Source organism: Brienomyrus brachyistius, unplaced genomic scaffold, assembly GCF_023856365.1.
Source record: "Brienomyrus brachyistius isolate T26 unplaced genomic scaffold, BBRACH_0.4 scaffold42, whole genome shotgun sequence".
Taxonomy (NCBI): domain Eukaryota; kingdom Metazoa; phylum Chordata; class Actinopteri; order Osteoglossiformes; family Mormyridae; genus Brienomyrus; species Brienomyrus brachyistius.
Window position 1 is genome coordinate 2265583 of NW_026042317.1, and position 26490 is coordinate 2292072.

General features: G+C 43.7%; 1 protein-coding gene across 1 annotated transcript in view; it reads right to left on the reverse strand.

The window, feature by feature from the left end:
• LOC125722753 (protein NLRC5-like) overlaps window positions 1-26490 on the reverse strand; it is a 519818-nt gene that overhangs the window by 444105 nt on the left and 49223 nt on the right. The window contains exons 11-12 of the mRNA XM_048998943.1: window positions 25842-26015; window positions 17327-17500 (exon numbers count right to left, since the gene is read on the reverse strand). Of these exons, the coding sequence (XP_048854900.1) occupies window positions 17327-17500; window positions 25842-26015 (348 nt within the window). The remainder of the gene's footprint in view (window positions 1-17326; window positions 17501-25841; window positions 26016-26490) is intronic.

Consider the following 26490-nt stretch of genomic DNA (forward strand, 5'->3'; position numbering starts at 1 on the left):
TGCCCTGCTTGCCTTGCCTGTCCTGCCTGTCCACCTCGTCTTCCTGATTTCTGTCCTGCTTCATCTGTGTGCCCTGGTGTTCCTGTCTTCCCTTCCTGTGCCTCCTCGTAGGATTGATCTCTCTTGCTCCCGACCCTCTGCCTGCCTTATCGAGCACTGCTCATTGCCTGCCCCTTTGGATTTGACTGTTCAGTGTCCCAATAAACATCTGGGTCTCTTCCATCTGGGTCCAGCTTACTCTGTTCCTCCTGGGCATGACAGTTGGCCTGGGTATATTCCAGGGCAAGAATGCCAAGATGCATTGGGCTCGAATTGCCAAAGTGGTTCAGGGAGCATGAAGAATCATTTTCACATTATGACTTGGTCACCACAGAGTTGTGACCTTAACCTGACTTAAGGTCTTTGGGATGTGCTGAAAGAGGCTTTACAGAGTGGTTCAACTGACTTATCAATACAGGATCTTGGTGAAAAATTAATGCAAATCTGGATGAAAAGAAAGGGTGAGATGTTGCATAAGCTTGTGGAAACAGTGCACCATAATCAAAGTGAAGGTGGTCCAACGAAAAATTCAACACGTTAAATGAACACTGCATTCAACAATTCGACAGTTCCCGTACCCTCTTCTTCTGGAGCCATGTATTTGTAATACGTGCAGAATGTGGTTTTGCATTGTTCTGTTAAATAATGCATGGATATCCCTGGAAAAGATATTGTCTAGATGGCAACATACTGTATGTTGTTCTAAAATCTCAATGTATTTTCCTGGTGCCATCACAGAAGTATAAATGACCTTTGCCAGGGGCGCTGACATGACCCCAGACCACGACAGACCCTGGCTTTTGGACTTGCTAATAACAGTCTAGATGGTCCTTTTTGTCTTTGGTCCAGAGCTCCCAGCGTCCATTTCTTACAAAAAAGATCTGGAATACTGATTTGTCTGATTGCAATACATGTTTCCACTGTGAGATGATCAGAAATGTCTCCGAGCACAGAGAAGCTGATGCTGCTTCTGGACTTGCCTTACATAGGGCTTATTTTTTTGCACAGCAGAGTTTTAACTGGCATTTATGAATGTAACTCCATATTGTAGTGCTTGACAAAGGGATCACCCTCCCAAATTACAGGCATTTATGAATGTAACTCCATATTGTAGTGCTTGACAAAGGGATCACCCTCCCAAATTACAGGCATTTATGAATGTAACTCCATATTGTAGTGCTTGACAAAGGCTTGCTAAAGTAATCCCTTACCCACGTGGTATTGATGAACAGCCTTTAGTGGATACTGCTATTATACTAAATCATGATCACAATCATCCGTTGACATCATATGTTTGAAATCACAGCATTATTGTAATTTTTTTACGTCAGTTCTAGCGCTAAATTACCTCCATGTCAACTTTTTCTGGAACGTGCTTGTTGGGGAAAGCGCCCGGCGTTTCCACCCCAACTCCACATTTATGAGACACACACAGGTTACAGTTTTACTTGCAAGGGTACCCACACTCTCTGCAATGCAAACTACAGCAGAATGTGTTACAAAGGGTGGTTCCCCTTGACTCCTTTATTTATAGTCAGTGGGAGGCGCAAGAGTCATGCAGAATAGGGAGGTGAGAGAAAGTTCTGGTTTTGCTAAGGTGGGAATGCTATTATTAATATAATCTAAAGTATGAGGCTAGGGGAAAACAAAATAATATATATACATATTTACATTCATTGCTGATCATACAGGAGTGATAACAAAATGATTAATAACAGTTTCTTCAACCTAACAGTCCCTCCTGTTTATCATGACAGTATGATCAAAAACATCAGTATTGTACAAGTTGCAAAAGCATTTCCAGTACAACTGTCATTTAGATCACATCATCATCATCCTAACTGTGGAGTACAGAAAACCATCAGGAGTCGTTCCTCCTGTTTATCATAGAAAAACATCTAATTCCGTTACTTCAGGTCCGAGCCCTGCACGGGTGCTTTCGGCTCAGCCGTCATTATGAATTACATGTCTTCTTCATCGCTATCGCTGGAAACAGGCTCTGTCTCCATATTCTGAGTAAGGGAGAGAAACATTGTACTGTGTGTCCGAAAAGCAGCATTAAGAGCTTGATTAATAAACATTTTCAAACATGGTATAACAGTTATAAAACAACAGAAAAACAAAATAAAAAACAAAACAAAAGAAAATATAAGTGAAACAATACTTTGGTACCCTATACCTGCAAAAGATGCAGCACATTTGGCCTGGGACATATTCATGGGTTTTCCATATACAGTGGGTCCTTCACTATGAGTAGGCATCACAGAACAAACATAGCAATTCGTCACATTTTTTGCTGTTACAGTGTCATGTACATATCGATACCAGTAGTTCTTCATGAACGGGTGTGAGTGGTCAGCAGGCAACGGGCGCAGATGGAAGTCGTCATGGGTCCATCGCCGTAGGTGCTGCAATGGAGCTAGTGGGAGCAAGGACAACCATACAAGTCCAACAACAAGAATGACCCCTAGAGTCACCTTACCACATCCCCACCCCGTCAGAGCCATCCTAATAGAGTGCAGTTCAGTTGTTTTCTTCACCGGGTTGAGACAGCAGCACCCTATTGGTTACTGTGCCTTTGTAGCGGACTTCCACTGCTACTCTGTCGCTGAGGCCTCTGATAAGGGCTTGATGGGTTTACAGTGACTTTTGTGTATCCAGGAAGGTCGTTCTGCTATTTTCACAGCTGTTGGTGTTGTGAGGAGGACTTGATAAGGACCGTCCCACCGGGGTGTGCTCCACTCCTTCCGCAACAGGACCTTGACCAGGATCCAATCCCCTGGCTGCAAGTTATCCTGTTGGTTAGAAACAGAATTTACTGGCAGACTACTGGGGCTATGTTTTTGTTGTGATGATAGCAACTTTCGCATCCAATTAGCCAATGTATTTTCTCTGTCCGCTTTCCCTATATCACTCATTTCGGTTGCTAGGGGAAACGGCCTTCCGTACACTATCTCAAAAGGTGTTAATCCTGCAGGAATGGGAGTTATTCTCATCCACAATTTTACTAGAGACAAACATTCTGGCCACGGCCTTTTTGTCTCTTCCATTGTTTTTCTGAGCATTGTTTTAATAGTGCCGTTAGTTCTCTCCACTAAGCCTGCACTCTGAGGGTGATAAGCACAATGATTCTTAAGCGTAAAACCTAATGCTTGTGAACAAAGGGACATGGTCTGATTTACAAAATGAGTCCCATTGTCTGATCTTATAATATGAGGTATGCCATAAGTAGGGAAATAATGGCCTACCAAACATTTTGCAACAGTCATTGCATCACAGTGCTTTACAGGGTATATTTCTACCCACTTAGAAAAGGTGTCTATAATGACTAGACAGTACTTCTTCCCTTGTGACCAAGATAATTCAATAAAATCCATATGTACAACTTGAAACGGGTACTCAGCTACAGGGAACTGGCCACGTTTTGGTCTCATGTTACCCTGTGCATTATGTTTACAGCAAATTAAGCATGTTCTACAAAATTGCTTTGCATAATCAGAAAAATTTATAGCATAAAAGTATTGCTGGATAATATGTACCATCCCTCCTGTTGAGACATGAGTATTTCCATGGCTCACTAAGGCAGCTGTTTTGTATAAGTTTTTTGGTAGGATGGGCTTGTCATTCATATAGTAAACTTTCCCTTGCTGTATTGCTCCTCTCTTGATCCAACTCTGTATTTCTGTTTTAGGAGCATGAATCTGTGCATCACACAGCACATCACTATCTATGAAAAGAATGTCTGCCACTGATAAGGTGGGCTGTTTCAGGGCCGCTTCTTTGGCAGTTTTATCTGCAAAATTGTTTCCTTTAGCTATTGTGGAAGCATCGGTTTGGTGTGCTTTACATTTGCACAGTGCAAGGCGAGTCGGTAATTGTACAACATCTAATAATCTAAGTAGTAAGTTTGTGTGAGTTAGAGACGTTCCCTGCGATGTTTTAAAACCTCTATTTTTCCACACTCTTGCATGGTGATGAACAGCTCCAAACACATATTGACTATCAGTGTATATAGTAAGTGACTTATTTTTGAATAGCTCGCATGCCCTAATTACAGCATAGAGTTCAGCCGCTTGTGCTGAACAAGCAGGTGGGAGTGCATTGGCCTCTAACACTTCAGTGGACGTAACTACAGCATACCCGACCTTATTTTTTCCCATATCATTTTTTGATGCTGATCCATCTACATAAACAACCATTGAATCTGATATTGGGGTCTGTAAAATATCTGCTCTGGGTTTTGTTTGCTCTTCCACAACTGCTTTGCACGAATGTGGCTCTCCATCTTCCGTTGTCGGAAGAAGGGTGCTAGGGTTAAGAGGACCACATCGCTGTATAGTAATGTTTGACTGTGAAAGCAGGAGTGAGACTAAGGTCAGATGTCTAGCATGTGTGAGGAACGGAAGCGGCGTCTGCAGTAAAACTAATGAAACTGAATGTGGCACCTTCAGGGTGAGTGGGTGACACAACACTAATTCTGCTGATAATTTTACTGCTTCTGCAGCAGCTGCACATGCTTGCAAACATTGTGGAAAACCAGCTGCTACTGCATCTAATCGTTTAGAATAGAATGCTAGTGGTCTTTCCTTTGTCCCGAATGGCTGTGTTAATACCGCTTTCATATAACCTTGATTAGCATCAACACATAAGGTAAATGGTTGTTGATAATCTGGTAAGGCAAGTATCACATTTGTTTGTAGCATCATTTTTAAGTTTGTGAATGCCAATTCTCCTTCTTTTGTCCACTGAATTTTATCTTTTAAGGCCATGTCTTTCCCATAAATTAAGGTTTGCAGAGGTTGAACGAGTGCGGCATAATCAGGTAGCCATTCTCTGCAATAATTACAAAGTCCTAAGAAGGACATCATTTGCTGTTTAGTCTTTGGCTTTGGTGCCTCTTGTATTGCCTGTTTTCTAGTTTCTAATAATGATCGACCTTGTTGGGAGAGTTTATGTCCAAGATATATAACTTCCTCCCTGCAATATTGTAATTTTTGTTTTGATGCTTTATGTCCTGTATCATATAAATGCTGTAACACCAACAGTGTGGCTTCTTTACAATGCTGTTTTGTATCTGAAGCAATTAATATATCATCTACATACAGTAGCACTTGACTATGGGATGGTATTTTACAGGTACTCATAGAATATCTAAGGGCCATGGTATATACATGTGGACTTTCTGAAAACCCTTGAGGGAGTCTAGTATATGTGTATTTTTTTCCCTTATAGGTGAAACCAAATAAATGTTGAGAATCAGAGTGCAATGGTACTGAGAAAAATGCATTACTGAGATCAACTACTGAGAAGTAACTTTTATCAGGGGTTAATGAGTTGAGCAATAAGTGCGGGTTGGGCACGTCTGGTGCTGCGTGTTGCACTATGTTATTAACTGGTCTTAAATCCTGCACCATGCGCCATTTCCCTGTATGTCCCTTCTGGACAGGGAAGATAGGAGTATTGCAAGTGGCCTCAGGAGCCTCTCGCAATATTCCTGATGCCAACATATCCTGCACTACAGGGGCTATACCTTTCTCTGCCTCAGGTTTTAACGGGTATTGTCTAACTACCGGGCGGTGTTCTGATTTCACAATTACTTTGTATGGTGGGAACCCCTTTACCAGTCCTACATCAGTGGGGGAGGACGACCACAACCCTTCCGGGAGGCGATCTAGATCTGGACATGATCCCTCCTCCAGGGTTGAAAAAATTTGTCAGGTTGGGTCCTGCAAGTGTGTGGTGAGAGTGGTTTGAACTCTCCATCCCAAAGGGAACCGCCACACATTGTGTTTTTTGTCATAGCTCCAACATGAGCCAGGTACGGGTTGGTAGTCATTGTAACTGTGCATGGAATGTCGTAAGAACATCTCTACATCCCTCCACTGCATCTGAGGTGGTTTTGATAGAGATACGTGTGGTGTTTCCCCTCTGAACACAGCCTGTTGTTTATTAGATAAGATGACTGAGGCAGCAGAAAAGCCAGTAGTGGAGTTAACATACAAATGTTGTAAGGTAATACAAGTGTCTTGAAGGGCATGAAACGTTTTGTCATAGGCATAATCTGGTCCTGGGGTGCCTTTGTACCACATAGTGACGTGTAAGGCATCGTCAGGCATGAACTGGGTTTGTTTAGGGGACTGCTTTTCTCTAGTTTTTCGCAACAATTCTCGTGTCTGTGCAGTTCCCCCTAGGTCCAGTGACCAGTAATATTGTGGTGCTCCGGTTCCTTGCACAACATAGGCTTCCTCATTTATGATTGCTTTCATGCCAGAGTTTGTGGCAACTACACTAATGCCCATCTGTACCATAAGGTCACGGCCTAACAGATTGACAGGGCAAGAAGGGCTTATTAACACTTGTGCTTGACATTCAATCCCAGTTTCCTTATCTTTTACTGCAACTGGGTTTGTTAGCTGATGACTGTCTGTTTGGCCTCCTGCTGTTTTTATATTTATGACAGATGAGGAGTATGTGACTTCAGGAGGACTGGAGGTTAGGACAGTCCTACAGGCTCCAGTATCACACAGGCATTCGTATACTTTGCCATTTATGATTAATTTCCGACTTGGCAAAGTTCCCCACTGCCTTTCTGCTAATAGCTGACATACTGCTTGCAAATCTATTTCCTCATCCAGGAGGTCTTGTAAGGTAACCTCCGTTTCTTCCCTTAAAATGACCTCTGTTTCACCTCGGATAGTGTCGGCAACAGGGGTCTCCGAGGAGGGTCATTGGTCATTTTCGGTGGAGTTTGGATTAAATGGTCGCTTCCCTGACCTGCAGTCCCTGCTTAAATGTCCAGGTTTCCCGCATGTCCAACACTCTGTTTCCTGTGAAAACCCTCCTGTTTGTTTATTTCTAAATCTTCCTCGGCCTCTAAATCTTCCTCTTCCTCTACCTCTGAATCCCCTGCGTCCCCGAGGGTTCGTTTGCACTAGCGCTACCACGTCAGAGGCGCTGAATATTGTATCTGTCTTTTGCTGTTTCTGCGCTTTCTGTGCGTGTTGGGCATATTCTAAGGCTTGTTGGACTGAGCCAGTATTCTGATGTACCCAATGTTTGTCGAGATATTTTCGCAATTCAGGCTTTAGGCCTGCGACAAAAGCTCGTTTTAATTGTTGCTGATACACTCCTCCATCTTCCTTGTCGTGAGGAATTTCTGAATTTCCCCTGAACACCACTCGCATCCTATCCATAAAATCCTCAGGTTCCTCTCCATCTTTTTGTTTGCACTGCGCTATTCGCCCATAATCTGCACGTCTTACGAAGGCTGTCTCTACCCTGTTTCGCAAGTCTCGTAATGCTTGTATGAGTTCCTGCGAGTCATGTGCTAAGACTTCATCATTATTACCATGTCCTGTGAAGTCTCCCGCTACACGTCCCCATTTATGGGTAAACAACTGTCTTAGGCATCGGTACATTTCCCTGCCGTTCAAATGAAAACTACTTTGTAATTCTAGGATGGCAGTCCAAAACTCGGGTACCCCTTCTTCAACCGGGGGTATTCCTTTTAAAGCCGCTGTTCTATCCTCAGCGGTCCAGGGTCTATATACTAACATAGTTTCGGGTCCTGCATTATTTGGCCCTCGATTTGGGTTTGCCACTTCTACGAGAGGACACTGCCATTCTACCTCCTCTTGTTCTGTGTTATTTTTTGGATGCCATTGTACTTTAGCTGTGGCCAAATCTTTTACAGGATATAGAGAGGGATCAGACCCTCGAGTTAACATGCGAGATGGTTCCACCCCCCCCCCCCTTGCTTCTTGTCTATCTGTGGCTGGAACCAGCGCCGGTGCAGGCACCGGAATTTGTGGGGGCGGTGGAGGAGCTGGAGGGGCAGAAGGTCTTGCTGCCGTTTCTTCGTCTAGTGTGATTAAAGCCACCTGCAGTTTTTTCTCCTTATTTCTCTTTTTCTGTTGTCTCTTATTATCTCTTAGTTTACTCTGTTCTAACCATGCATCAGAGAAAACGTATTCCTTTTTTCTATCTTGGCCTTTTTTATTATTGGTAGTCTGTAACATCTCCAGTTTTAAGTTTCCCTGTAACTTTAATATGTCTGGAGTATGGAGTTTTCCTTCAAACCCATGTTTTTTCCTCCATCTCTGACTCTACTTATTTGTCCTGATCCTGGTTTATATCCTTCCATAAACTTCTCATCTCCCTCTAATTTGATTTGTTTACTCAGATTTTTTCCCATTGTTACCTTTTATTGAATACACTACAAAACATAAAAAATCCTAAAAGCAAGTCCCTGGCATGAGACCTCAGGAGGACACCAACACGGCCTTCTACTGCTCACTATTAGAGCAGCGGTGTTAGTTTTCAGGGATGAAACCCGTCCTTTATCCTTCAGTCACCAGTATGTTGTTGCTTTTAGGGTGGATCGTGTAGGTTAATCTAAAACCTATAAAAACACATCCACATACATCAATATATATATTTCCAATAACGCCTACTTTCTCTCCCGGTTAATTTCGGCTAACCTCAACCACATGCATGTCTTGGCCACCTACTTATTTAGGTGCCGTATGTCTCACTTGGCCACCTACTCACTTAGGTGCCATATCTCTCACCTGTATAGTGTGCTCTCTGTTCCGTCACCGAGGTCCTTCAGACATCACCAGACGTCGAGCGCAGTTCTAACCACCGGCCTGATGACGAATTCACATCACAGGTCTTTCTTGCACCCGTCTTCGAGTGACTGCCGGCAGTTTTCGGTGTCGCTTCTCTCGGCGTACTGGAGACGTCTTCGGGGTTCCTCGGATCCGGCTCGAAGGACCAAATTCTATGTTGGGGAAAGCGCCCGGCGTTTCCACCCCAACTCCACATTTATGAGACACACACAGGTTACAGTTTTACTTGCAAGGGTACCCACACTCTCTGCAATGCAAACTACAGCAGAATGTGTTACAAAGGGTGGTTCCCCTTGACTCCTTTATTTATAGTCAGTGGGAGGCGCAAGAGTCATGCAGAATAGGGAGGTGAGAGAAAGTTCTGGTTTTGCTAAGGTGCGAATGCTATTATTAATATAATCTAAAGTATGAGGCTAGGGGAAAACAAAATAATATATATACATATTTACATTCATTGCTGATCATACAGGAGTGATAACAAAATGATTAATAACAGTTTCTTCAACCTAACAGTGCTGCAGGCCTGAAATGCAGGAATGGATGTATATTAACAAATGAAATAAAGTTGACCAGACAAAACATGAAATATCTTTAGTTAAAAGTGTCTGCAATAAATAAAAGTCCAAGCAAATTTATGACTCCCTGCATTTTTTAATAGCATTTTCCATACTGAAGGTGGTGCACATGTGTCTGCTCTCACTGCGGGGTGTGGGATTGTCATTTATTTCATGTTTATTGCTTTTTCATGTGTGCATTAGCTTTATATTGATTGTTAATGCTTTTTATCATTAGTTATGTAGGTAGATATGCTTAAATAGACAATCATTTGGGGGTCTGGAACGGATTAAAGTCATTTACATTATTTCATATGGGAAAATTGAACTTGGCCCTCGAAAAAATTGCAAATCAACCAGCCTTCTGGAACGAATTAAGTTTGTGTTCCAAGGCACCACTGTATATAGCATGTTTGTTACGCTCGCCGAACCTAGTGATTTATTTTTGTCAAACATTCATCACATTTTGTTGCAAAAAGGTTTATACAGGTTAAAAAGCAGAAGTATATCTTGGACATCCAGCAACATCTCACCCTCTGATGATGTAAAAATGATTCCTCCAACAAAACAGTGAGCTATTACAGCATTCAAAAGGACACTGATGAGTACTGATTAACATAAAAGGCTGGATGCAGGGCTTCCGTGAATGTGGAGGTGAAGCTGTACAGGAGGGTCAGTCCATCAAAGGAGACTCTGTAGAAGGAAAGAGTACCAGCCACCCAGTCCAGATACACTCTTACTTTGTGTGAATGTGAGGGGTGTATGGGTATGAAAGTCCGTTTATTATTGTGCAGGACAGAGTAACTGTGAGTTTCACAGCACAGACTCCATGACTTGTCATTGTTTCCAAGCACACAGTCTGCACTCCCTCCTTTCCTCCTAATTCCTTTATAAGTCACTCCTATCCGGGCTCCATCTCCATCCCACTCAGCCTCCCAGTAATAGCGACCAGTAAGACTCTCTGTGCACAGAACTTGGGGCCAGCAATCAAATCTCTCTAGATGATCAGGATATTGTTGGTCCTTTGCCCAATTTGTCACCTTCCTGTTCCCTTCTGACATAGACAGGTCTCTGTGTGCTGTGTTGGGGTCCAGCATCAGCTGGCAGGAGTCTGTAGGCAAGAATAAGAGGAGATAATACCATCAGGCAGGGCAGAATCTCAATCATGTTATTACAGTCACACCTCACACACTCACTGACACAGAATTCACTCCAATGCACTCATTTTACTCCCAATATACTCTTCCAGTCACCTGACTCTGCGGCGCTCCAGCTGCCCCTGCACTGTATGTGAGATAGACCACACTGAGACACTTGCTTGGGACAGAACTCCACTTAAGCCTGTACAGATGCTCCTCACTTAATGATCTACCTGTTCAATGACGACCCGTAAGGCGGGTCAAACAATTCATAAGCCTGGCCAAGAGACACCACCCCTCCAGCTGCCATTCGCTATCCATTGCACAGCTGCACGACTCAGTTGAGGTTGTGCTAAATTAATACATAAGTAATAACATAGTACTATATTATTTGTGCCCCATCAAGTAAAGTGCTACCTATGTAGGGTTACTTTAAATACCTTGGTTCACTTTTAAACAGTTGGATTCATTTCACCGTAAGTTTCTCTAAGCAACGTGCCATGTCATTGGCAGTGCAGTACAATAGTAAAAGTAAAAAAATGAATACAAAAGCCTTTCATGTTTTTCAGATGTCAGTGCTCATGCCTTTTGGTGTTTCTTGTTCTGCTACTTGCCTATGCTAGGCAAAGGCTACATTTGGTGTAAAGGGGACATGACATAAGGTCTGACAGCACTACTTACATTTTTTTAAGAGCTCAGTACCAGCAGGTGTCACAGCTGACACTCAGCTAGAAAGCAGTGCACTGTCCAGTGGGTCATGTGCTATGTCCAGCCGGACAGTGCTGCATTGCCCAATGGGCTTTCCACTACGTCCAGCTGCATAGGTGGTGTCGTTTTCGGTTAAGCAGCCTCCGATATGTCCGGACTTACGATCATCTCTCTGACCAATCGGTATTGTTCGCTGCACAAGAACTTTGGATGTGGAAACAGAAGTTTCTAGTGTTTTTAAATGTTTGTTCTGCTCTCTGATTTATTCGAGTCGGAGAAGGAAGGCGGTACATTGTTTGCAGTAATCGACCTTTACTTTTCTATGCCACATCAGTTTACACTGAACGTGCAACTGAATTTTATTTTGATATGTTGCCTTTAGTTTCATGCATATGTTTTGTATTGTGTGGCAGGGAACCGAATAGAATAATCTAGTCATAGTTAATTTACCAGAAATATAGTCCCTATAACAACAGAATGTCTGGTTAGGCAACTCGCTGGAAGTCGATTAAGTTACCATAGAAACCGTAAAGAAACAAGAGATGGTGCTTGTGTTTTCAACACCAAGGAAGATTATGCTGATAAGAATCACTGCTTATTATGAGTAAAACATCACCTTTAAAATGCATTAATGTAGAACTTTTATTAGGCTACTGGAACTACTTGCATGTTTACGTGAAAATAATCAACAGCCACATGACACTTCTGCTCCAGTAAGAAAACTGCATTCACCAAAACCATAATACTGATGCTCCTCAACTTATAATGAGGTGACATTCTGATGAACCCATCGTAAATTGAAAATACAAGTCAAAAATAAATAACGTGAATATAAATAATATTAGGTGGCATGGTGGTGCAGTGGTTAGCACTGTTGCCTCACACCTCTGGGACCCGGGTTCGAATCTCCGCCTGGGTCACATGTGTGTAGAGTTTGCATGTTCTCCTCATGTCGTCGTGGGGTTTCCTCCGGGTACTCCGGTTTCCCCCCACAGTCCAAAAACATGCTGAGGCTAATTGGACTTGCTAAATTGCCCGTAGGAGAGCATGTGAGAGTGAATGGTGTGTGAGTGTGCCCTGCGATGGGCTGGCGGTGCAGCGGCTTCTCCAGCTCTCGGAATTAAGCCCGATTTAACTGGTATTTCTGTTTCTGAGGCGAACAAGCGCCTGACTTACAGTTCAGTCGAACTCATGGATATCAGGGCTGGATATACCATGACTGTTCCCCCTGTAGTCATGTCTATGTTAGGCAGATTACCGCTTCTGAGAACATTGGACTGGCGAGGTAGAGCACAGCGGCTAGGAGCCAAGCGGAAGCAGTGCGCTCGGAAACAGAAGAGGGGTAAACGGGGCGGCCTGCTAGCTAAGCTACCGATCCCGTCACTCTTCTTAGCCAACGTCCGTTCTCTGGATAACAAGGTGGATCTAATTTGTCTGAGGCTGGGAGCTTCCCGTTAGATGAGGAACTGTGTAGTACTCTGCCTTACGGAAACGTGGCTAAAAGACAAGATGCCGGACTCAGCTTTCCAGATTGACGGATTCCAACTCTTCCGAGCGGATCGCACTCACCAGTCAGGGAAAACTCCTCCAGCGACCCATGGAGCATGTGAGGCACAGTGCCCCAGAGATCCTTCCATGCCTGATGCCCTAAACACCTTTTACGCACGTCGAGGATACCAAGACCATCCCTTCCTCCAGTACCAGGCTCCCTCCATCACCTGGAGAAGTGCCCCTCAGCGTGACCACAGCGGAGATCTGTAGGGCCCTGTAGAGGATTAACCCACGCAAGGCTGCAGGCCCAGATAACATCCATGGGCAGGTACTTACAAGCTGTGCACATCAGCCCTCTGAGGTGCTGACGGACATCTCCAATGCCTCACTCACACAGGCAGCTGCTCTAAGCTGCCTGAAGACAGCCACCATGTGTAACAGCTTCTTTCCAGATGCTGTAAGACTGTTGAACTCTGCCCCCCCCCCCCTTAAGCCCCCACACGGATTCTCCCCCCATCTAAATAACCAAAGGATAAATAGACTATAACACTCCAGTAGTCCAAAGAGACATATAACATATGCAATATAATCATATACAATCACATGTGCAATGTTCCCCATTACATAGTACTTAAATTATTAAATTAAATTATTATCACCACCTATAGTAGTGATATTTACCATGTGCAAAAAGCCCATATGCTCATTATAACACAGTAAGTAAGTTATTGCTATTAAATCACACAGAAAAAAACACTGTATGAGATGTTTACACTCACGATCACTACAGAGACTTGGCAGCATGGCTGTATGGATCCTGCCATCGCCTGGCATTAGTAGAAAGTATCGTACGACATACCGTAACCCCGGAAACAGATAAAAATTCAAAGCCTGATGACTGCTAAATGTGCATCGCTGTCACACAGTTATAAAGGTGAAATATCGTAAGTCGAACCACCATGAAGAGACCTGTATATAAACCTGTAACCAATATAAACCTGTATAAAGAGAGTTAAGACTTTGCTGTGGATGTAGGTAGACCAGGTATAAAATTAAAGCTAAAGGACATGAATTCTGCATGTTAGTCACTGAAACATACCATGATGGCTAGCAGACCCAGAGCCAAGAGGAAAGCCAGCATATTCTCAACATGTGCTCTTTCGTTACCAGCCCTCAAAAAGACTCTTGTCCAATTGACATGCTACAGCAGAACTCTCCATACACTAAAACACCACAATGAACACTGAAACCAAACACACAAGGGAAACATGTGATGTTCTCATTACAACAGTGGGGGGATTTTCTGTATGTCGCTTAAATCATCCGAGATCAGATGCCTCATCTTGGATGAGTTAATGCCAGTGAGACTCATCCGGATAAGGCGGCTTTTCAAACGCATCTCTGTAGTAGATTAGTCGAGCTGGATCCAATCATCCGAGTGACTGCGTGTGCCCGCGCTGCTTGGAAAGTCCATATATAGAGTCTAGAAAACATGATCGGCAAGTCTTTGATAAGCTGGTAGAAAATGACAAAAGAACAGGCGCATTTTTTCACACCAGCGGAGCAGGACCTTTTACACGAGGGATACGATGAATTTCAAGATTTAATACGCACAAGGGGTAACACGGCGAAACAGCCCAAACCAGAAAAGGCGGCTGGCAAAAAGTGGCCGACTAATTAAACGCGGAAGTCGCGTTCATTGTACTTACTGAATGCAGCCTTTCATTTCCTATGTGTCAGATTAATTATCACACAATACAGTACAATCCAGTTATAAAGGACTTCAAGGGACCTGGCAAAACAGTCCGTTATATCTAGAGTTGCTGTCTGCCCAGAACACAACTACAGGACTCCATTTACTCATGCCACACCCCTGCAGACACTTACTTGGTATAGATTATTATATTGTACAAGCAGTAATCCAACTTTACCTGACCAGATGTGTGACAATTAATAATGCCGACTACGTATCTGCGCTGGATATCACCGTCACGCCACGCGCCTTGTAGGCGGAGCCTGCATGTCCGTTATAGCCGAGCAAAACTACAGCTAAAAACGGCCCCAGGGACTAAATTGTCTGTTATAAACAAAATTCCATTATATGCGAGTCCGCTATATCCGATGCTTTTTCTGCATGTTCTTAAAGGCGCACGGCCAGCGGCCCTCATCCGTTATAGACGATATTCCGTTATAAGCGAGTCCATTATAATGAGATTTTACTGTATGTCATAATTCCAGATCAAACATGAGCCCAATGAGAACATGGGAGCAGGTTAAGGTAAAGTACAAGAATATACTTCAAACTGGTAAATATATAACCAGTATATAACTATTTAAACAATTGTTGATATAAAAAATCATCATATATTTATATATATATACACACACACAAACCTCTGAGGTACAATATTCCCCCTCGGCTAAAGCGGTATCTTTCGAAAAGAATTTCCTCCGGGATCAATTAGGGATCTTGCCGATCATGCAAACCCTCTCTGTATGAAATTCCCTTCTTATTATTTATGCACCGATTGCAATTGGTTGCTCATCCACGAATGGCGAGGCCATGACTGAACGGATTTCCATGCACGGACACTGATGAAATCTGTGAGCTAATCCTTGTTTACGCAGAACAAACCTGCTCTGAGCAGGTTTGAGCATTTGGATGTGCCGCTATCACAACACATCCAGCAAGAGTTTCGAAAAACCGACAGATCCAGGATCATGCCAAACCGTCAACAATTACATCCAGCTAAATGAGTAAATCCACGTATGGAAAACACCCCCAGTATGTCACACACATGCTGAGTAACTACAAAGTGGATAGTGACACGTAAAGATCAAGAAAGGATCATTCCGACAATCAGTTATGTATCTGATACTGTATATATTCACAAGGCTCTGAGAGCAATGAACAATATTTCAATAAAAACTTAGTTTTAATTTAAATTTTAATTAATTTTAATCCACATACAGTTACAAATAATGGTAACGGACTGATTTGCAGCAGCATTCATTTAACCCTCTGGGGTCTAGGGGTAGGGAACACACTTTCACTGACTGGGGCATGATCACACATTCCATTCAATATCATAAACTTAGTTCATGGCAAATAAATTATTTCTTATATATTTGATTTGCCATTGCACTCATGTTTATTTTAAAGTACTTTGTAAATATGTCAGATTTATATGAAGTTTGTAATTTGACATCAAAGTATAGATATTGCAAAATGCAGTTTGGAACACCTGCAAAAACATTATATAAGTACATAGTAAGCAATGGCAGCAGTTTGTTTTAATCCCAAATATCTGATCACCAAAGTCTTGGCTACATGAAGATGATTAAATGGTGTAGTTGCAACATTCAGTTGGATAAATAAATAAGAAAAACCTAAGTCATGTCACTATTTCTGGGCTCCTTTCATTGAATATGTAGCAACTATCTTGTGTATGCATGAGCCATTCACACCTGGCCACATCCTCCTCCCCTTTTATAGCAGGATGTATCTGGATCACATTTCACCGCTGCGTTGTTCATCTAATTACCAATGCGAATGCGATTTGAATACGTGGAAAATGTGGCTATTTATAATGCGAATAGCGATCTTCAGGGGGTGGCACTACACGCCCCCGATGCAGGTAAAACAAAGAAAGGTGACATGCTTTACTTTTTTGCTGATTTAACCTAATTTTCAAAACTTTAATATTTCCAACAATTCCGTTTTGAAAAGAAGAGATATGGATTTAATCTGCATTTTTCATGTTTCTACAATAAGATTTCAGCGAGTTATGAATTGAATTACACGACAAATCGGTACATCACCGACGATGCCGTCGACTGCAGATGGTTAAGTGAACAGTTTAATAGAATCTGTTCTGTAACGTGATCTGGAGCCAGTTTGAGGAAGGCTACGGGTGCTGTCTTAGGACCAGGGGCGCCGCTAAGGGAGGGAAAGTTGGGACAATTCTAAGGGCCCACGCCCTTTAGGGGCCCCCAGAGATCTGAATGGGTGTGGTAGGGGGGCCCAACCTCATATTTTGTCATAGGGCCCAAAATTGCTAGCGGCGCCCCTGCTTAGGACAGTACTAAAATCTCTAAAAAGCAGACTTACCGGTTTTTTAAAAATTAAAAAACAAATGTGAAGCATTTTTTTTGTGTTTGAATTCAAAGATGCAACTACACCAGAATATATATATAATATATATATACTCTCAGACAAATTTATGTGCAGCTATAAAGTATTTGTCTGCCCAGAAGTCCCCAAACTACCATTTTTATGTACGATCCAGTCATTTGGTTGTTAAAAAAAGTCTTTTTTGTAACTTTGGATGGTGTCTAAAATCACAGATGCAAACTGTAACAAAAACACAGAAATCCATCTACATGCAGGCCAAAACACACACACACACACACACATATAGACACACACACATACGCATGTACACACACACACACACATGTACACACACACACACAAACACACGCATGTAGACACACTTCACCGTAACTGAATGAATACAATCATAAAATAGTATTAATGGTATTATTAATACAATAATTTGTATAATGTTTAATATTAATAAAAAACATGCAAAGACACTTACATTTCTGTAAGCCTGGTCTGGTCCTGCACTCTCCACCGTGATCCACACTATAGGAGAAGCAGAATGACATAGTGCTGCTGTATCCATTTATTTATTGGTGCCTCTTCTTCACATACATGCATAAGTATCTGTAGCGTGTCAGACACACACTCTGTACTCACTTCAGCTTCCCCAGTTTACAGCTGGGATCCTCCAGTACAGCAGAGAGCAGCTTCACTCCTGAGTCTCCTGGGTGATTGTAGCTCAAATTCAGCTTGCTCATGTGTGAGGGGTTTGACCTCAGAGCTGCAGCCAGGGAAGAACAGCCTCTCTCTGTGACTCTACAGCCTGACAGCCTGCAGAGAGATGGAAAATAAATCCAGTAATAAGATCACCTCAGGTATAACTTTTAAGTAAATGTGACTACTTTAATAAAGATTTCAATAATAATAAGTTTACAGTGAGGAGTACCCATAATACGATCTCAGAACCCTCATTTTACAGTGTAGAATAATGGAGGTGATTTATGAATGCTGTTATCAGAGTATAACCACACTTGGGCATTTCACATCAGGTGCATTACTCCACTTTACTGGTGTGTCTAAAAACCATTACTTAAACTTAACCCTGTGAGTCGGCAAACCTCCCCTCCCCCCCCCCCCCCCCCCAGGATCAAGCAGAAATCTCGCCAAACCACGTAAAACACTCCAAAGACGACCCCAGAATTGTCAGTGGTCTATGTTTAAATATATGTAGGAAGAATCTAAATCTGTATTTTAAAGCTTTGTAAGGAGAGTAAAAAGAACAAGAGTCACAAAGCAGTATTGATTGCCCACCCATTTTCAAAGAGCAGTGTTTATGCAATAAAGATACCATGATCTGACATTATTGGGTGAAGAAACGCTAGTGAAAACGGCCTATTTAACTCACATAAACAAGAGCGTGTATGGGGTCTGTTTACATTGACTTAGGAGCTCCAATCTATTTATTTATTCAATTTATTAGCATTGTTTGATCTGAGAGAGTTTTCATTGAGGAAATACAATAGAAATGCATCTCTTTAATTCATGCTAACTGCGAATTCTGATAAGCAATAACTCTTTATATTACAAAATATCACTTGTTTTCTAATTTTGATTGCAACTGTAAAAATTTGACTCTATAAATATATACAAAGAGTTGGAAACTAGGTTGTTCTTAACATTTTGTCAATACCTTAGACTTTTTTACAAGCATAAGACTACAAAGCAGTCATTTTATTTGTTACATTTCTCAAAATAAGTGTCATAAAATGCCTGAAAATAAGATATTTTACATAAAATATTAACTTTAGCACTAAAAATACTTCCATAATTCACATAAATAATGCAAAAATGGAAGGAGTGAAGTGGTGTGTCAGGTTCGTGGGGGGACAAGCGAGCAGGAAGCGGGGAAGGACCAGGCAGGCAGGCGAAGGTCGGGGAAAATGGGGATTTATTAAAGCTACGGGTAGTACGGGACATAACAACAGAACTAACATTAATGACGGACAAAAAGCGGGGCAAGGCGTGGACTGAAATAGGCAAGACATGGCAAAACAACAGGGTACAGCTGGGTACAATCAGGGAACCACCCGTGGATAATCAGGGGGCGTGGCACACACGAGGATCGTACGAGCCGGGCATGACATTGTGAAGCAAAATGTAAAAATTGTGCATTATATATGAGCGCTTCATATGGCAATCATAGTGCATGATAAACATCGCTATACTGTGTTATAATAATAATAATAATAATAATAATAATAATAATAATTACACCCATCTACAGCCACCCAGCGACTACCGACTGCAAGCCACCAGCTAGTACATCCTGAAAACCAACTAATTCTCATGTATGATGTTTTTTAATTCTGCGTTGAAACTGATCCAGAATTCAGCTGCCCGACTCCTCTTAACCTTCCCAAGGTCTCCCACACCACACCATTGTTATGCTCGCTCCACTGGCTTCCTGTAGCCGCCCGCATCAGATTCAAAACACTGATGCTTGCCTACAAAGCCAAAAATGGACCAGCACCCTTCTACCTAAAAGAACTTCTCACTCCTCACTGCGCCCTCTCCGATCCCCATGCGCCGCTCGACTAGTCCCACCATCTCTCAAGGCGCAAGGAAGACATGCATCGAGACTCTTCTCTGTTTTGACAACTATGCGGTGGAATGAACTTCTCTTAGATGTCCAAACAGTCATTGGGTGCCTTCAAACAACGACTAAAAACCAACCTCTTTCAGAAATACTTGGATTAGCACTTCCAGGACTACTAGGATGCAACAATTTACTGCTGGGGTGTTTCTAAGATGCTGCTAAGGTAAAATACATTTACATTTAAGGCATTTGGCAGATGGCCTTAGCCAGATTAACTTACAGCGCTTAGAGGTCTCATCGGTGAATATATCTTAATACTGATTCAGTAGAACCCGGCAATGAATACTTTCACTCAAAAAACCCTGTTGGCAAGTAATACGTTTTTTAATGTAACCGGGTGGGAAAGTAGTTTTTGTTTTGTGTGTTGCCACTGCTTTGAGGGGAGGGAGAGGACAGACTTTGTTTTGGTTTTGTAAAAGGTGTACTCTCTCCCTTTAAGGTGGTAGCCCTGCCCGGGTTGGGAACCGCCCCGGGGGTCGTGTTTTTGTTATTCCCCTACCCCGCTCTTTTTGGAGAAAGCATGGCCATGGAGCATGTGGGGAACGAGGCCGGAGTGATCCGCGCAGAATAAATGTACATTTCCCTCTATTATCTAAATGTAATGTTAAAAATAATGTTTTATGTGTCTTAGAGGGGATTTGTGATAGTCGGGTTTGCATTTGTGTATTAGTAAAGCGGAATGCAATGCAATGTAAATGTTTTATTAATTTACATTAATGCATAGTTTTTTGTTTCATTGCGTGTATGTCATCCATGAACGGGGTATGAATAGCCTGGGGCTTTCGTGTAAGCCGATCTGAAGGGAGCGGACCGTACGAGGAGAGACGCGCGATACTGAAATGTGAGTTTAAAAGAGCACCATTGTTCATTTTTGTGTTAAATGACTGTATGTCTTAGTATTCACAACCAACGGTTGTATATATTTTTGTATTTCCTTGTGCAGTTACAGTCCACTGCCGTATTTATTTTATTTTGAGTATTTGCTGCTGGGGAAAGCTGATTTGCACCCTTGTGTTGTAGCCATTGTACCGCACGGTAAAACTTATAAAGGAAAGAACGGGAAAACTCCGCTCAGTTGCCTTTCCATTTTCTTTTGGGCATCTAGCAAATAAAGAACCCCAAATTATTTGTGTTTGTCTGTGTGATGTTAATTGCACTGGCTACATTAATAATCAGCGTAATCTGGCAGAAGAGTTGAATCCTCTGTAACCTGGAAAGGAATCTAAATTTTGAGATGTAGAACAATATCAGCTGTATTGTCTTTTATTTGAGCATTTTAAAACACCTTAAAAACTGTAGGTTGTGTGTTTTAACACAGATTGCACTTTTATTTACAATTTGAACTGGATACCCAAAATTAAAATAGAAAAAACACTCCAGCATAATTACGTCCCCGTTCGCAGCGGCTGCTCTCATTCAGCAGCAATCTTCTGTTCCCTGTGCTCTATGATCATTACACCACTATAGCCACTGCACGGATAATCCAGTGATGCTAGAAAACGAAGACACTGCGATCTCATCTGTTATCGGTATTTAGCTTAAAGCAGAATTCAATTCTTAACAGCTTACAGTTCTTTTATGTTTGCCACAATTTTTCTTTTGACATAATGTGCGCCATTCTTTAAGGAGCAGCCTAATATGAAATAAAGTTACTGCTGGAGTATTTCTCAGACAAAAAATTGTCAAAATCTGGGTCCATATTCACAAAGCAAATTAAGGCTAAAAGCAGCTCCTGACTCCTAAAAAATAATGGGCATGTCAGTTCTAAATGTAGGACTCCTCATTTTTTTGACTAAGAGCAATTCACAAAGCCCCTTAGCGCTAAAAGTAGCACCTAAGTCTGGCAGAAATAAAAAGCAGTGGAGAGGAATCCTAAGTCACTAAGACCAATTCACACACAGTCGCAGAATGGCTGCTGTCAGTCCATGTTGCGATGTCTTAGAAACATTTAACAAACGCTGAATTACTAAAGGGACACCACCTCAGTCGGGAGGGATTAATGATTGTTTTGGAGCCTGTAAGGGATGCAAGAACATCGCCAGCAAACTGAAACAACCCAATCATATACAGTGGAAACTACTTATAGTGAACATTATAACCAACTTTATATTCTTTTTCTTTATGTCTCAGGCAGATTATCATATAATCAACATTTGTATATTCATGACACAAGTATAAGGCAATAAAACGGATAGTATTGCTATGTACTGAATTTTATTGACTCGTTGACAGAACCCCTCCCCCCAAAGGAGCGCTCTCCAGGCGCGCCTCAGGGGAGGCGACGGACGGGACAAGGGATACGGGACCCGGAAAACAAGACCAAAAACATTGACGGGGCACAGGGAACAGAACAGAAAGACAAAACTGGCACAGGGGCAAAAGCCGCGACAAGACCTGACATAGAACAGGGAAGGCAGACAGATTAGGAACGGGGACATGGAGGGAACAGGAGGGACGAAAGGGCCAGGGGTGAATGGAGGGAACACTGGGGGACAAGGAGCAGAGACGGGAGGAACAAAGGGACGAGGAACAAAGAGAGGAGGGACGGAGACAGGAGACCAGGGAGAGAAGGAGGGGGAATAAAGGGGAGGCAGAGGGAGCCAGAGCAGATGACGGGCAGCAGCCAGAGGGGCCGCAGGCGACCGGGAGGCTGGAGCAGGAGGGGACGTCAGAGGGGCTGAGGAGGCAGGGCGAGGGCCAGATGGAGGGGACGAGGAGGAAGTCGGAGGGGGCACCAGGGGAAGTGCCGAGGGAGCTGAAGGGGAATCCGGGAAAGGCAAGGAGGGAGGGGGAGCCGCAGCAGGCGATGGCAAAGCCATAGCTGGCCCAGGCGACATCCACCAACGTAGGGGGTCCTGCAGGTGATGGAGGAGCCGCAACGAGGAAACCCGCAGGCGACCGACAAGGAGTCGGAGGCGGGACTGAGGCAGGGCGACGAGGCTTTGGAGGGGGACCTGCAGGCTACCGCCGACCTGGAGTCCCAGGACCTGTAGGCAAGTGAGGGCGAGCCAGGGGGCAGGGTGGGTGGGACCCTAACCCCGTGCCTGTGTCCTCTCCCCTTCCGGGACACTGACATGCGGGGTCTAGGCTGGGGTAAATCTCGCCTGGGCGAGGGCAGAGGAGACAGTAGGGAGGTCCCCAAGGGGTCCCACTCGAGGTCCTCCTCCTCCAAGAAGGAAGGAGCAATAGTCCGATTGACCGGGACCTCCTCGGGGACAGGAGCCGGGGGGACTGGAGAGGGGTCAGGAACAGGAGTCACAGGGGTTATAGTCATGGGCAGAGGTAAAGGGAGAGCCTCGGGCCGAGCGGCTGCAGCAGGTGGAGGTGAAGGGAGAGCCTCGGGCCGAGCGGCTGCAGCAGGTGGAGGTGAAGGGAGAGCCTCGGGCCGAGCGGCTGCAGCAGGTGGAGGTGAAGGGAGTGCCTCGGGCCAGGCGGCTGCAGCAGGCAGAGGTGAAGGGAGCGCCTCGGGCTGAGCGGCTGCAGCAGGCACAGGTGAAGGGAGAGCCTCGGGCCGAGCGGCTGCAGCAGGTGGAGGCGAAGGGAGCGCCTCGGGCCGAGCGGCTGCAGCAGGCGGCGGGACTGGCAGGTCCCGTGCAGGCGAGACGGGCATGGCCTCTTTAAGAGTCCTGGGTACTCTAGGGATGGCGTCCCAAACTGCGCTGGCTCCCTTGTTGGTCAGCCGTGCTCAAGTGGCGGCGGTAGCTCCGCAGCGGTCAGGCGCTTTCCCAGGACTGGGGAAGCTGCCTGTGAAGGCAGCTTAGCAGCGGTGTTGACGTCAGGCTCGGCCAGGGAGCCCTCCAGCTCACCAGCAGGGAGGGAAGTGGGGACGAGCGCGCATGCCCCCAGGACGAGTGCGCATGCCCCTGATTTCCCCTCCTTCTCCGCCTTCGGATCATGGTGGTCGCTGGAGGCTGCGTTATGTCCGACAGGGCAGACGGTGGGCGGATAGTCCCTGCAACGCGCGGCGCGACCCACCGCTCCGTCCTGAGCTCGGCCAGCTGTCGAAAGTTCTTGTGTACCTCCTCCGCAAGATGCGCGTCCTCCTCGAGAGACAGCCGGTCCAAGATATCCCAGCTCTGGCTTACGAGATCCGATGCCAGGGGATCTTCCCGGATGCCGGGCTGGGCAATCCAAATTAGCACCTGATCGACGAGATCGAGGTAATCCTCCCTGGTCATGGAAGATGCTTTCTTTCTTGGGTCCGTCATTCTGTCAGGTTCACTGGTAAGCGGGTTAAGCACACGGGCAGGCAAGTTGGCAGGAAGCAGGCAAGGAGGCAAAATATGGGGTATGAGATTTAATAAGGGAAGGAAGATTACGGGACTGACAACAACTAACATCAATGACGGACAAAAACTAAGGCAAGACATGGACTGAAATAGACGAGACTGGCCGACAATAATTGGACACAGCTGGGCAAGATCAGGGAAGCACATATGGATATTCAGGGGGCGTGGCACACACAAGGATCAGACGAGCCGGGCATGACAGTGAACTGTGTATAATTCAAGTATGCTATGATACAGTACTATACATAAAGTATACTTCATTGTAGTTTTGCTGCTGCATCTATTTGGCTTGGTTTTGGCAATTTATCATATTCTTTTAGGAGTCTATTTATCACTGAGAGAAAATGACTTTATTATTTTTTTTTCCCCACATGTCATGTTAAAAAAGAAATTTAAGAATGAACACTGTAAGCGATCTACTTGATTACTATAAGCAAATTATTTAAACAGTGTTTGTACAGGAATGATTCTGTCCCAAGTATTTTGATTCATATAAGTGGTTCATAACAATAACCAGGAGAAATTTAAGCAGTATCCACTGTATTTCTGTTCATGAGATGTTGTGCATACATTTTTACCAACACATACTAGCCTCTCAAACACCATTCCCCAGGGTTATTGCAGGCAGCTCATGCATGAGATCGGACATCAGCATGGGTTTTAGGTGAATAGGTTTTAGGAAAAAAAAAACTCTTAATTAAAACCTTTTAGTGCCATTTAGGCGTATTTTTAGCGGTAAGATAAAATGCTTTGTGAATACGGGCCATGATCTGTCCTGGATTTATGCTTCTGGGAATAATTGCATTATGGGAATGTCCTACAAGGATTAACTGGGACAGTAGTGGTAATAACATAGGACCCAATTCCATTCAGATGCTTTGTCTCGTAAGAAACATTCCTTTGCTTTTTGGGGACATTGTGCCAGAAGGAAACCAAAACTGGCTGCTTTTACTGCATAAAATCAACATCATATTTCATCCATGTCTTACAGTAAGCATGACTGCAGATTTGAAGCATTTAATAATGGAACATCCTGACTTTTTCAAACAGTGCTATCTAAATAAAATTCTGCGCAACCCTGTGAAAGAGAGTTGGGGACACGAATGTAACCCAGTCACTACTTTTTATAGAGCCTTGACCTCACATCTTGCGTGCTTTTATTGGCTGGGGGCTACACACCTGCTGCCCAATGGCTGATAATGAAAATTTTCAAACAGAGCAAAATAAGAAAATACAGGCAGAGTGTCACGGGAAACATCGGACGTGCTGGACGGGAGATCGCTCAGGCAGCGAGGGCGACCAAGAATAGGCAGACAGACGGATAACGGGGCAAAACGAGGGTTTAATAGGAATCACGGGTCGACAAACACCAGGTAACATCAATGATAGACACAGGACTCAGGTAAGACACGGACTGAAATACACAGGACTGATTGAAAATAATCCGACACAGCTGGGTACGATCGGGAAAGAACATGTGGGTAAGCAGGGGGCGTGGCACACATGAGGAGCCGACGAGCAGGTCATGACACAGAGGCACTGCAGACACTGGCAGACACTTCCAGTGGGTTACAAGTGATGATTGCGAATGACTGTATTTGTATACATTGGCTATATCTAATACTGCTCTGTTCTGTAGTCAGTCATTGTGTTATGTTATTGTCTGTTGTTACTCTGCCTATGTTCCAGTTTTTTGCCTGGTTCCCTTAATATTTTAGTGTCCTGACCATTTTATTCTCCTGTTTAGTTCACATCCCTTGCGGTCCCTTTATTTCCTGTTTGAGTTTCTTCTCAGTTATTTAATAAACCTTTGTTATCTTGGAGCTGCATTAAAATAAGAATTTAAGCAAAAATATATCTTTAAAAATGTAAACAATAAAAAGATAATAAACCAGCAATGAAAACTAAGCTAAGACAGATTTTAAATATAGCGCTTTTCTACTCCTACGAGTACTCAAAGCGCTTTACATTTTATGTCTCACATTCACCCATTCACACACTCATTCACACATCGGTGGCAGAGGCTGCCATGCAAGGTGCCAATCTGCTCACCGGGAGCAATTTGGGGTTCAGTGTCTTGCTCAAAGACACTTTCATGGGGTCAGGAGGAACCAGGGCTTGAACCTACAACCCTCCAGTTGCTGAACGATAGCACTACCTCCTGCGCAACCATCTTGAAATAAAGAAAATTTAAAAAATTAAATGCATAACAGCATTCTGTACTCACATCAGCTTCTCCAGTTTGCAGTTGGGATCCTCCAGTACATCAGAGAGCAGATTCACACCAGAATCTCCTGGGTGATTGTAGCTCAGATCCAGCTCTCTCAGGTGTGAAGGGTTTGATCTCAGAGCTGAAGCCAGGGAGAAACAGCCATCTCCTCTGACTCTGCAACTTTCCATCCTGCAGAAAGGAAATCAAAACATTGTTTCCTAGGGACATTTATTTTCTTGAAAACTGGTTGTATAAATCAAAGAGAGACCAGCAGTATTGGTCGACTCTCAGCAATAAGAGTATACTGTTAGATCACTGCATAACATTTGAGTGAGGTTATCCATGACAGTATGATATTAGATCAGTGGGTAACGCTTGAGGGAGGATATCCATGACAGTATGATATTAGATCAGTGGGTAACGCTTGAGGGAGGATATCCATGACTGTATGATATTAGATCAGTGGGTAACGCTTGAGGGAGGATATCCATGACGGTATGGTATTAGATCAGTGGGTAACGCTTGAGGGAGGATATCCATGACGGTATGGTATTAGATCAGTGGGTAACGCTTGAGGGAGGATATCCATGACGGTATGGTATTAGATCAGTGGGTAACGCTTGAGGGAGGTTATCCATGACGGTATGTTATTAGATCAGTGGGT